This window comes from Panicum hallii, chromosome 6, assembly GCF_002211085.1.
Source record: "Panicum hallii strain FIL2 chromosome 6, PHallii_v3.1, whole genome shotgun sequence".
NCBI lineage: Eukaryota > Viridiplantae > Streptophyta > Magnoliopsida > Poales > Poaceae > Panicum > Panicum hallii.
Window position 1 is genome coordinate 4291669 of NC_038047.1, and position 14152 is coordinate 4305820.

The 14152-nt window shown below is 42.7% G+C and overlaps 1 protein-coding gene across 1 annotated transcript; it reads left to right on the top strand.

Moving 5' to 3' along the window:
- Positions 1 to 1071, top strand: LOC112897012 (putative germin-like protein 12-4). Its single transcript, XM_025965172.1, has 2 exons — positions 1 to 182; positions 299 to 1071. Exons 1-2 carry the CDS (start codon positions 65 to 67, stop codon positions 859 to 861), a joined length of 681 nt encoding a protein of 226 aa, XP_025820957.1. The 5' UTR covers positions 1 to 64; the 3' UTR covers positions 862 to 1071.
- Positions 1072 to 14152: the final 13081 nt, after the last annotated feature.

Sequence of the window (14152 nt, forward strand, 5' to 3'; positions counted from 1 at the left end):
CATACAAGTTGTCTGACACAACCAGCAGCTTCCTAGCTAGAAGAAAGCATACTCCTGAAGAGACATGGCCTCCTCCAAGTTGTTTCTTCACTGTGTTCTTCTCGCCTTGATCGCTTGTGGCGCAGTTGCTTCGGATCCCAGTCCTCTCCAGGACTTCTGTGTTGCTGACAAAGACTCCCCTGGTATGTTCTTCATCTTAGGGAACACATACATGATCACATTCTGATGTTCTATAACAAATTAAGCCAGAGATTATTAGCTTCCTAACACATACATGTATGCTGTTTCGTTGATGCAGTACGAGTCAATGGGTTGCCATGCAAGGATATGAAAGATGTGAAGGTAGATGACTTCTTCCTTGCAGCTAATCTGGACAAGCCAATGGATACTACTCTGAATAAGGTCATGTCAAACGTCACCTTGATCAATGCGATGAAGCTCCCAGGTCTGAACACCCTCGGCATCTCCATGGCAAGGATTGACTATGCTCCTCGAGGACAGAACCCTCCGCACACACACCCCCGCGCCACAGAGATCCTAACAGTTCTTGAGGGATCACTCTATGTTGGCTTCGTCACATCTAACCCTGACAACAAATTCTTCAGTAAGATGCTCAACAAAGGAGACGTTTTCGTGTTCCCGCAGGGCCTAATCCACTTTCAGTTCAATCCGAGCTATGACAAGCCAGCTGTTGCAATCGCTGCACTGAACAGCCAGAACCCTGGCGCGATAACCATTGCCAATGCTGTATTTGGATCACACCCACCGATTGCAGATGATGTTCTTGCAAAGGCTTTTCAGGTGGACAAGAAGGTTGTGGATTGGCTTCAAGCTCAGTTCTGGGAAAATAACCACAACTAAGTTAACACTAATTTCTTGTCAAGGTTTATGTTCAGATGTGTAACAAAAATTGTGTGTGCTTGATTTTTCTATGTGATGTAGCAAACTGGTTAAGTTATTTATTGGTTTATTTATTTACAGATTGTGGAAAAAGAATAAACGGCATTATTTGTAATACCTAATGCTGTATTGATTAGAGTGTTGTTAATTTAATTATGATATACTTGTTCCCCCTGCGGCTTCCAACATTTATACCCAGCATAGCATATACAATAATATAAATGAATAGCTAAATCTAATCATAATTTAAAAATGAGAGTAAAAAAGTGACGGCAAACGGTGATCCCATGCCCATTTCAGCGTCGGGACTTGTAAATAGTATTGAGCCACTACCGGAAAAAAGATCTTTGCCGAGTGTTAAGTATTTTGCCTAGTGTTTTTTTCAGGCACTCGGCAAAGAGCGTCTTTGCCGAGTGCCGAAAATGACACTCGGCAAAGACGTCTTTGCCGAGTGCCTTTTTCAGACACTCGGCAAAGATAATTTTCAAATCATATTTTGAAGTAATAAATTAATTCAAATAAAAATATTTTCAACTACAAAGTTGTATAACTCGTCAAGATGCACAATTGTTGTTTTGCACATTTCTTCATTTGACAAAATAAATATAAATTTGTTCACAAAACATATATATCTCTCTTGTAGTTTATGAAACTATAGGAGAGATATATAAGATTTGTGAACAATATTAGAATTATCATGTCAGATGAAGAAATGACAAAACAACCAAAATAAACTTTGTATATCTTGAGAAGTTATAAGATTTTACAGTTGGCAACATTTTAATTTGAAGTCATCTTATCAACAAAAACTACATCTGAATATAGAAAATTTAAAATTCGAATTTTGCAAATGATCTTGAATGGAAAAACCATCAAAATTAAAGTTGTAGATCTCAAAAAGTTATGAAAGTTTATGGTTGACAACTTTTTGATTTGAAATTATTGTGTCATATTAAAATACGTTTGAAGTTTTCAAATTTGAAATTCAAATTTTGTAAACGATCTCGGATGAAGAAACTATCAAAATAAAAGTTGTAGATCTCGAAAAGTTATGCCACTTTGTAGTTAACAACTTTTTCATTTGAATTTAGTTACTATCTCAAACAAACAATTTACACTCAGTTAATTATAATATGTGGAGAATAAAAACGTAATGTTGACACACGTGGTTCAATGGTGCAGTGGTAAAGGGAGTTGTTTCTGTGCAGGAGGTCGTGAGTTCGAATCTTATCATCGACACCTTATGGCAAAGACGTCTTTGCCGATGAAATCTTTGCCGAGTACCCTTTGCCGAGTGTAATTTGGGCTTTGCCGAGAGTAATTTGGGCTTTGCCGAGAGTCCCAGACACTCGGCAAAGCCCCTGAATCCGGTAGTGAGCATTTTAAACTGATGAGCAGATTTACTGCACCAAAAAAGACTGTAAAGGTGAAAATTTTCATTTTCATGGCAATTGTGTGTGGTGCTGTCACACCCGATTTTGATATAATAAATCGAGTGATAAATCATATGTGCGTCAGGATAAAAAAATTACACACATATAACGACAAAAGTGAATAACGGAAGCAATATCATAAAGTACCATAGTCATTTATTACAAACAAAACAGAGTTCATGAATATAAGTAAATAAATGTTTCAATATCGCATTTATTCTCGCAGAGGAACGACGAAAACTCCACAGGCAGCAAATTTTCAGTTTTGTCTTTTCTTGCTGGTGCTTATCGAGGAATCATTTAATCTGATGCAAAAGAAAAAGGAAATTTGCACAGCAAATCTGTAGGATTTCATTATTGCTCGATGTTTTTTTGGAGCAATTCAATTCTACATCAGCACTTAAATTTCAGATATGCAAATTTGAGATCGGATATATATTTAGTAAATATACAATAAATGATTGCCCACAACTCGTAGGAAAAATAATGCACTTACACAAAAAATCCAGGGATATTCTCCTTTACTGCCACTACTGTCACCCATATATGCAGCGCACTGCAGTTTATATCTAATTTGTCAGTGGACTGGCTAAATGAAGAAATTTTTTCCTGATTTCAATTAATTGTGGAACAAAACAAACCATATTAAAAGAAACGGAAGTGCTATATTACTTGCTACAGCAAGAAGCTATGATTAATAATCCGCAGTCTCAATTTGATGTTCTTGTGCAGACGAGGAGAAAAAGGGAGAAGGTTTATCAACCAAGTTAGTATATTTTATGACATATTGTGTAGGTCATTTAAGGCAATGGTAAGTTAAATATACAAATTAAATGACTAAATATAACATATATTTCTTGACTGCTGCATCCTTTGAGAACAGCCTTAAACTTTCTCTTTGGCCTACAAATTAAAGGGGGGAAATTTGAATAAAAAAGCATGATATATAAGTATGGGAATAAGTTTGTATGCCACCGAATGATTGTTAATTTATTTGTTCCGATGTTCCTAATTGTGGTAGGGCACTTCATGGAGTGTGCCGCTGGCCATTGGCATACAAACAAATTCAAGTAAAATGTGGGGTGATGGCAATAGACCTGTGCAAATTGAGCCCAGACTGACCCGACCCGACCCGACGGACTAAGCCCGGCCTGATGCTCATTAAGGGTCGGGTATGGAGCTGGTTTTGCAGGTCCAAATAAAGGGACGGCCCGAGCCTAGCCCCTGAACGTCAAAATTAATTATTTTCATACTGAAAAGTAGTGGGTGCCCCAGCCCGAGCCTGTACCTAGCATAATTTAGGGCCGAGTTTGCCAGCCCAATAGAGTTATTCGGCGAGCTTGGGACTGATTTTAGACTCGAAAAAATTTGGACTTTTTGTCAGCCTGGATCGGTGTGGCCCGAAGCCGAAGGTGCTTATTGAGGATCACAAGGAAGACTGGATCAAGGCAAGACCCACATGTTCGGTGTGGCCTAAAGCCGAAGGTCGATCGAGGATCCTGAGGAAGGCGTGACCCGAAGCCGAAGGTGCCGTACGAGGGTCACGAGAAGAGAGTGATCGTGATGGAGAAGTCTGAATTGTGTACTTCTTCCTAAAATGACTTTGATGTAGAACATATTCTTAGGATATTGTAGAAGCTGAAGGTAAAACGGAATTGTAAAAGTCTCTCTATCTCCCTATAAATACTCCCAATTTCTAAACCGAGGGGGAGAAAATTTTGGGAATTGTGTACACCTCATTTTGGGGAATACAGTTGTCTTGAGTTCTTTAACTGCTTGGTCTTAAACTACTTTAATACCAATAGTTGGCGCCCACCCACCGTGTGTTTGCCTAAAAGATTTTATTTGTCCCCAAACTTGCTAGTTGTGTGAATTGGATACTTGAAATTTCATGTATATGGTAGGTATGGTAGAGCCCTCGCAGTTTCCTTTGTTTATGTGCTCCTCACCATTGATACACACAATTATAGGGAATTCATGTGTTTTCCACTGAAATATTTTATTTGTCCCGAACTAATTCCATCGCTTCATTTTCATTTAAAACTGGAAATAATTATAAAATTACCCTTACTAATGAAGGGTTAGATGTCCTCTGTACTATGTACCACTAAATAGTGATATTGTGCACTATAAAAGATCTCCAAACTCACTAGTTGTGTGTTGGACACTTGGAATTATGTGTATGCCAGAGCCCTCCCAGTATCCAGTGTGTATCTACCGCTCACCATTGATATACAAAATTATATATGGGGACTTTGTGTGTTTTCCACTGAAAAATTTTATTTGTCCCCAACTAATTCCATCTCTTCATTTTCATTTATGTTTGGGAAAAAAAATAGAAAATTGGCCTTACAGATGAAGGGTTGGAGCTCCTCTATACTATATACCACTAAGTAGTGGCATTGTGCACCATCAAAGATTTCCAAACTCGCTACTTTGTGTAGGACACTTGAAACTTTATGAATGCTAGAGAAATTACCCTTACTAATAATGGGCAAATTTTGATATATTTTAATTCTGAATATTACTAGCAATTTCATGATGTAAATTAGTGAACCTGTGACAGTAAAGTATGTGCTTGTGTTCATGCTAATTCCAGTAACTAACACTAATAGAAAAATAAACAATAGAAAGTTTAGAGAGTACCCAAGGCGGGGCCGGTGCTAGGGGCTCTGGATGCGCCGTTCCCAGGAATGGACATTGTGTCGGTCCGGGCTGTTCGATGTAGCTGAACTAGGTCGATGCAGTGCAGATGGCCATCAGAAAGTAGTCGGGACGATCTTGATGTTCACTTGGGGAGCACAGATACGTCCACCTGGAAGTAGTCATACATGCAAGGAGGACGGCCACTAGGAAGTAGCCATATGACTTGAGGACGAAGGTCACTGGGAAGTAGTCGTTCACAGCGAGCACTCGCATAGATGTGCGCTCCTCAAAATCTTATCGCCTGCCTATCCCGAGTAGGAACTCAAGGCAACGAGGTTCCGGAGGCCTGCTCACATAAACTCTGTGCGCGTAGAAGTTTGCTTTTGGAACGCTAGTGCAGCGAGAGCAGTAGAACAGTGAGGGAGAAGAGAGAGAGGCTTCCTAAGCACGAACACAACACATCACTTCCGAGCTCATTTTGTCTCGCCACGGCACGAGTGTGCGTGTAGCATCCCAATCTCCTTCATCCAACTTCACGGTCGGTGTACCGAAAGTCCACCTAGTTGGTTAGGATAGTATTTAACTACCCATACGGGATTAACCACTTTTAGCTCCCTAGCATTCATTCGTAGACTTTAATTCTTTATTATTAAATAAATAGACCTAGCTCAAATATTCCTACAAAACCATCTCCAAACTCACCTGTTGTGTGTAGGACACTTGAAATTTTGTGTATGCCAGAGCTCCTCCTAGAATCCTTTGTGTATGTGCCACTTGCGGACTCGCAATGGACATACATACGAATTCAAGTGATATGCACACAAAATAGAGAGGGTACGGTGTTGGTCTTCTAGATGGCTCAAGTGAGAAACAGCTATAGCGGACTCCATGTGTGCCATGAGTCTGCATGAATAGGAACGAAATCAGTGTGCACAGTTCGTTATAGTGCTGCGTCAGAGGCACTGTAGCTCCACGTAGAGAGCTCGCCATTTCTCCTTGAGGCAGTGGTTGCTGTGGTCTCTTGGCACACTCGCTGTAGGTTGCTGTGTGAAACAAAACAAATAGACACTAGCTAGAGTGCGAAGCGCTAGGTCGATGATCAGCTAAATTTGGTAAAATGGCCCGTGTACAGCTCGTAACTGGTTAATGTCTTAATGAGGCAAATCACCCAGGCAGATGCTGAAAACGGACGCTGACTCAGTTATTTGAAGTCCAGGGAGAAATCGTATCTCCCTCTCAGCCGTATCCGCATCGCCGCTCTGCTGGTCTACGGCGGGCGGGAGGGAGAGAGAGGGCAGGATCCATCCCGCCGGGCGGGAGCGGACGCTATCGCCCTGCTCCCGCCCGCGTTGGCAGGCGCGCGGGGCGGGAGGCGGGCGGGAGCGAGGCGGCGCACTGGTGTCGGCGTGCGCGGGCGAGAGGGGTGGGGCGGGAGTGACGTGGCGCGTTTCGATTGGTCCACGCGGAGGAGAAAAGAGAGTGAAATAATTAAATCTGGAAAAGAAAAGCTGACGTGGAGGAGAGAGAAGTGAGAGCTGATACAATAGCCTGTGTATTGGAGGGGTGGGGTGAGAGCAGGATGAGAGTCAGGTGAGAGCTGACATGGCGGTGAGATATCTCCCCCACCACTGGACTCGGTCTAATCCTAGCTAAAATGCCAATTCATACGTGGATAACCTTGACTGACATACATCAGTCTGCCGGCAGCCAGTCTCACAATGAACTTGCAACACATCAACATAGCCATCATCAATACCATAGCTCCCTTCCCTTCTTTCCTGCAAGCCATCCATCCTCCTCAAGGAATTAGACATCAAGAATAGCCAAACCATTCTGTATACAGCATATAGTATGCGTACATGTCTGAATCAAATAATATGTTGTGCTCACTTTCTCATTCAAAATACCTCAACATGTCATTGCCAGCAACGGCACATGTCTCCCTATTACGTTCATTGATTGGTGACACTTAGGTTGCCTCCTCCAAAAGCACCCCCAAAACATAAACATTGTTCTTGTCTTATTACTCCATTCTGCTGAAATGGCGCATGGATCTGCATGACCTACAGTCTCCCCTGGATCCCTCTTGAGACCTAGAAAAGGATTGGATGACTACACTTACTCCCATCAATATGTCCTCCAGCAACACGTTTGGCTTGTCTATATCTGAAAGAGCCGAGTATATTAGTCCTAATATTTTAATATTTTAATCGATGAAGATCATGGCATGCAATATTACAGTTGAAGATTCCTGCGACTATCATTACTGATTAAGACAATTTTGTGTTCAGATGGAACCACACAGTGCAAAGCGGCAGAAGAACAGTGTTGATTATGAAAATGTCATTCTAGCCCTACCAGCAGAGTTTCCATCCCCATCCAAGAAAAAGAGGCCACATACTCCTGGAAAAAAACGGGCAACAAGATCTAAAAAAACTTCTACAGGTTCGTATTTATCCAATGCATCTATGTGGGCCTCTATTCCATGGAAGCTATGTAGGGAAATTGAATGGTAAAATCTCTTATTTGTACTGCAGTTTGTGATTCACAATTTTTCTCCTCTTGCATTAGGTCAAATAAAGAATTCTAAAGCTGCTGCCGGAGATGCACCCAAGGAAGGTCATACTTAGCTTGATCGGTTAACTGTTTTGTATATATATTCTACTGGCTCATTCTTTAAATTAAATGAACAACCTGTCCTACAAAAATTTTTGATTCACTACTTTTTTCTCCTTTTGTAGGTGAAAGAAACAACCATAAGGCTGCAAACAGGGATCAAGTCACCATAGGATGTCCAGGTCATACTTAATAGTTCTCCCTTGGTCGGCACAGGGTTACGAAAAACTAAAAACTTGAACCCGGCTGGATTCACTGGTTGCTTCGGCTCAGGCTTCCTTGGCGCGAATTATTCTCAAACCTTCTTTCTCACATGCTCATTCAATTCCTCTTGAATCATTTTGTATGCTAACTTCGGAGGTGGAGGCTTCTCTTTCTTCTTAGCTGGGTTATTCTTCACCTTAGGAGGTGGCGGTGGCGGTGGCGGGACCCAAGCCTTTGTATTCTTCTTCGCCTTAGGAGGTGGCGGTGGACTCATGCTGGGGTCTCTTGGAGTGGGTGGTGATTGTGGATCCATGCTGGGTCCCTTTGTGCGGGTGGTGACGGCAGAGTTTTGCCTTTCCTTCGAGGCGAACCACGATCATCCCCATTGGCCCCGCTCCCTCCATCAGCATGAGCCATGTTGATTGGAAAACACCTGTATTTTTTAAAATATGGTGAAACATTATTAGTATTATGAAGGACTAAATTTCATTTCTATCATCATATTCTATATTACTTTTCAAATTCCATGATAAAATTTGATAAAAAATTAAAAGGTGTAAATATCCATCACACACCATCGGTAATTAAAAGGTCTACATTAACCATTACACAACATGATTAATTAAAAGATCCAAAATACCGAATAAGCTACATGCTAATACAAACTACTCACTCACGAGACCTATTGACCGATGCCTTGTGAACCGCCTCGCGAACTCTCAATGCTGAACTGTCAATTTCTGCCATCCCCGACACCTATTGCCCGATGCCTCGTGAACTGCCTCGCGAACTCTCGACACCAAATGGTCAATTTTTGCTATCCCCAACGCTTCGCGCCGTGCATTACGTCGAGCCATCAACTTGCGATCATCATCCGTACCATGCAGCTCGACATCTAATTCACGCTCAACTTTGCGCCTTGCATTACATAGCGCGAGGCAATCAAATGCTTTCTTAATCCAACGACGAATATGACCGCTAACAAGTCCAAGATGCTCTTCAGGGCGGAACTCAAGGGAATATCCGGTGCACTTCAAATGATTGCGTACCGACGCCCGAGCGAATGCACGGCGCTCCAATGCATCATGTTGCAAAGCCATTTCTAGGGATTAAACTATGCTCATTCTCACTCTACATTTTCCACATGCAAGCTATCCAAAAAACCTTCTCTCAAATTCAAGTCATCCCTTCTATAAATCTCAAATGAATGTATAAATAAAAAAATTATGCTCATTCTCACTCTTTCTAATAATCACAAATTTCTCTAACTATAGAGCATGAAACGAAGCATAAAGACCATCAAAGAAGAGATGATGAAGTTGCTAACCTTTTGAGCACTTGGATGAGTGAAATCCCCACAAATCTTGAGAAAAAATAGGCAGTACCTCCTCTCTAAAATGCCATGAAGAAGAAGAAGCCCGAGCTCGGTTAAATGGTTAGCTCAGACTCGGGAGGAAGAAGGTGCTGAGATATAGAAGAGAGATTAGAACCGGCTAATTGCTCCAGCCGGTACTATATCTCTCCACTTAGTACCGGCTCACTACCGGAGAGGCCCGATTTGCCGAGGGTGAAAATTTTGCCGAGAGCTATATTTCGGGCACTCGGCAAAGAAGTTATTTGCCGAGCGTCGCTCTCGGCAAAAAAAACCACTCGGCAAACATAATATTTGCCGAGAGCCTAACCCTCGGCAAACGGATACACTCGGCAAACAGATACCCTAAACCCTAAACCCTAAACGCCGTTATCTTTGCCGAGTGCTACATTTGTAACACTCGGCAAAGGGTGTATTTGCCGAGTGTCAGATGACCGACACTCGGCAAATAAGATATTTTATTGGCTGGCGGAGAGGTCCTGGCGGACTGTCCGCCAGTACTGGCGGACAGTCCGCCAGGACCTCTCGGGGTCAGCCAGCAGAACTTATCATTTTTGTTCCATCCAACTATCTCTTCGTGGGCCCATCGTGTTATGTCCGTGGGAGGCTGTCCAAAACCCTCTACACCTCTTGGATGAAGCTCCTCTATCTCTCTTCATCCACATAACACAACTAGCCCCTCTCACTCTCTCTTCCTTCCCCACGGACAACACCCCCCATTGCCCCCCATTGTCCGTGGAGCCAAGGATTCGGTTCCTCCGCAAGGTCCACGGCGAAGGAGCCCCTCCACAGGCTGCAAGAACCTTCTCCCCTCGTTTCCAATCCTTTGGAAGCACTTCCATTCATCCTAGGGCAAGAACAAGGTATATACAATCCTCCATCGATCTCTCTACTCGATGCATATCTTGAGGAATGCTTTTAACTATTGTTTCCTGCTAGGTAGAGGATGCTATTCCTTGAAAATCTTGAAGAATGGATGGCTAAATCTTTAGTTCACATGTTCATGTTCATTTCATAACCTAAACCTTTATTCAAGTCGATCTCCCAATCTATCCACTCATTGTTGTTCAAAATTTAAGTCTAGGCTTCCATTATCATCTATAATGTGCCTACAAAGTTTGAGCCCCATTGGATTAATTCTTGACATCACATGTTTTCGCGGGAACATTCAAAACCGAGAGGTCCTGGCGGACAGTCCGCCAGTACTGGCGGACTGTCCGCCAGGACCTCTCAGTCTTGATTTTTACTGCATAATCCTTTGTTTGTATCCACCCGTTCTTTTATTACTTCTAATCAAGCTGTATACTTCCTATACATGTACAGATGGTGCATGAGAGGAGGACCAAGTTCTTGCATGATCCCGTCTCCAACTCCGATTCCGATGAAATTGAAGTCGTTCCTCCACCTAAGCGCAAAAGGAAGCCAACGCCCAAAATTTCAATGAGTCGAGCTGCGCAAATGGGCGGTCCTAGCCATGCGGCACCCAGGCGTAGCTACCAAAGAGCTGCTCAACCACAAGGTGATGTGCCTCAAGTGGAGGTTCCTATCTTTGATGAGTACCCTCCACTCCAACCCTACCGGAAGTATATCATGCACAGACCGGAGTACACAAGGATCAACTTCGGTGACCCTGGAGTGAAGCGAGTGGATTACACCACAAAGCAAAGAGGTGCTGCATTTAAGGAAAGAAAGGAAAATCCTTATGATTATGAGAAGTACATCACGGATAGGAGGTTTTGGAGCAAATTTCAAGCTGATTGGTACATATCCGTCTTTATTGAGAAGAAGAATGCTATCACCGTCTCCAAGTACATCAATTGGGATGAAATGAGTGAGAAAAATAATCCAACCTTTGACTTGGTCATACGTGAATGTGAGAGGAAACACCTCTATGAATTCTTGGCCCTCAATCAAGATTGGAACAATGAGTTGGTTGCTCAATTTTGCTCCACTGCTTGGTTTGAAGGTGAGGGCAAGAATTCCTTTATTCACTTCAATCTTCAAGGGCGCGCCTTCTGGGTTTCATACAAGCAATTTGCTACTATCCTTAAGCTTGATGACACTCTAGATGAGATGGAAATTCACGATGACATCAATCCAACGGATGAAGCTCTTATGACTCTCTATCGGGATGAGGATCCGGATATAGCGACGACTCATGGACTACGTCCATATATGGAGATCATGAACAGGCTATTCCGGGAGACCTTGACTCCCAAGAGGGGTGATCGCACCAAGATTCATGGTACGGTCAAGAACCTTCTTCTAGCTATGGACTTTGATCACCCGCTCTTTAGTGTCTTTCACTTTTTCTGGACGGAGTTGAGGTACATGCTCCATCATGGCAGTAATCCAGTTATCTATGCTCCATACATTCAAAGGATGATTAATGCCGTGACTGGAATGGAGTTTGGATATGATGCGGTCCATGCCCCATATTGCCCACAGCCTCCCAAGGAGCAAGAGTTTCCACCAGAGGGCGAGTCTCCCCCATCAGCTCACTCTCCACCCCAGCCCACTATGGATATGCCCTCCACCTCGGCGATGCCTTCCTCTTCTAGGACTCGTCCTCGCAGGAAAGGCAATGCCTTTATTTCTGGCTTGAAAGCTCTCTTCAAAGTATGCCGCAACACCAACGATGTAGTTCGTGCTCACGCTCGGGCAAATCAGCAGAGTATCAACAGGATTGAGCGCCACCTTGGCATTGAGGAGACGGATTGGCCCTCATTTCCGCCTTCTCCTCCTAGGGACTTTCCAGCTGCGTGGGAGCATTATGATGTAGGTGCTGATGATGATGATGATGATGATGATGAGGATGATGAGTGATTACTGCTCCGAGCTTCCATTTGTCTTTTCTCTTTTTGGTGTTTGATGCCAAAGGGGGAGAAGATTGTATCCTAGCATTCCTAGCATTCTTATCTTTCCATCCTTTAGAGTCGTTGTGCGACTTTGGATCTATGTGAGACTTGGCTTGTATCCTATTTGAACTAAGTTGGCTTGTAATTTCTAATTTCTTTTTATGGATGATGTTTGCATGGTTGTGATCTTATTGCTTTTCTATGTTTGTGAAATCATGTGATATTACATTATCTTGGTTTTATCTCATCATGATGCTTTGACTTTATTTGGTTTGCTCATTATGAAATGAAGCCAACCCATGCCTTGAACAGAAAAATGCGAACCCGACGATTCGTTAAAATTGGAGAACGGTACCAGTTCAAGAAATGTGGTTCAAGCGAAGATAATTCTTTGTTTTATATTTTCTTTAGTCTAGGTATACCGTACTATCAAAGGGGATGTGGAAAGTGTGTGGTAGAACACAAATAAACCAAATCCGGAACCCATGCCTTGAACAGAAAAATGCAAACCCGAGTGGTCCTGGCGGACTGTCCGCCAGTCCTGGCGGACAGTCCGCCAGGACACTTAAAAACAGCCTAACGGCTAGTTTTTAGTGAGGCTCTGTATATATCCCTTCGACCCCAACGGGAAATCCACCCTGCCAAACTGCATAAGCTTAGCCTCAAGCACCTTCTAAGCACTCCAAAACTCCCCAAAGTGAAACCCTAGCTTCCCCACTCCAAATCCTTAGTCTAGGGTTGGGTTTGAGCAAGATCCAAGCAAGATTCAAGTTCTTTCCCAAGAGATTCACCAGCTTTGCCGAGGGAGCAAGATCCAAGCAAGATTTAAGCGATTGTTATCACTTTTTAAGCCATTGTGATCGCTTTGGCTGATCAGCAAATGAGGAGTCCAAATTTCTTAGCCTCAGTAGCCATGGAGGCCCAGGCACCCCGCGCACGCGTGCAGCAGGAACTGCCGCAGCGACCAAGATGCTCATGTTTTTCCATCGACGTCGCGTTAGCTAGATGCTTCCTGTGCGTGAGAGCTTTTGGGTAAAGGGCTGCTCCATTTATGGCTTTATTATCACAATATTTCCCGATTAACAACGCCCACGCTTCTATCGCTCCTAGTAACAGATGAGTGTGAAATTCACCAGTGACACGGACAAACTTTATTCATTGCCTGGATAGAGAGTGTGATGTTGTGTTGTGCAACTTGCTTGCCAATTGGATGCTCACGTGACAAAGTTATGACTATTTTTTTCTCGTATCCAGTCCAATAATATATATATACATATATATATATATATATATATATACATATATCACAACGGACATCACATGCAGTTTATATATATATATATATGACAATACACATTACACACATTTCATATATGACAATACTCATACAAGTCCATACAAATTCATACAAAGTTCATACAAGTTCAAATGTCCCGAGCCAGCATAAATGAACATATACAGTCCATACATGTTTGGAAACTTTCATACAACTCACTGGGTCGGCGGCGGCGGCGGAGGCGGTGGCGGCGGGACAAACCCGTAAATAGCTTCTAAGGCATAGTCCTTTGCTTCAGAATCTTCAAGTTTCAAGAATATCTGACGCTGCTCCTAATTTAACCTGCATAAATTTAGAACAGAACGAAGTTCTTTGCCTTTGAAACCACACCTCATAGCTTTGTCACAACAATTTTCCATACTCAGTCGACCCATGAAGAGTTGTGCGGCAAATTCTTTATCTTCCATCAGGTTTGAAAAACGTTCACCAAAGCTTGAATCTGACTTGCCACTGCTGGTGGACTCTGCGTTGCATGTCATCTTCATCTTCATCTTCTTTCTGGGATTAGGCTCATTGGCTACATTATCATTGTCTACAAAATGTGTCGGCGGGGTCTCGACGACATAGTCAGGCGTAACATAGTCAAACACTGCTGCATATGTGAGCCAATGCTCTGAAATATAGTGCTCACCCGCCTGCATAAACCAAAAAAAAACTTGTGGATTACACACAAGGGTATTAAGATTAAGCTAAGTTTCGGATTATGATATGGATTGCAATGCTTACCAAATGGAGTTTGACATCATTTTCCAATGCAGTAACATGTTCTTTTATATCATCGATACTC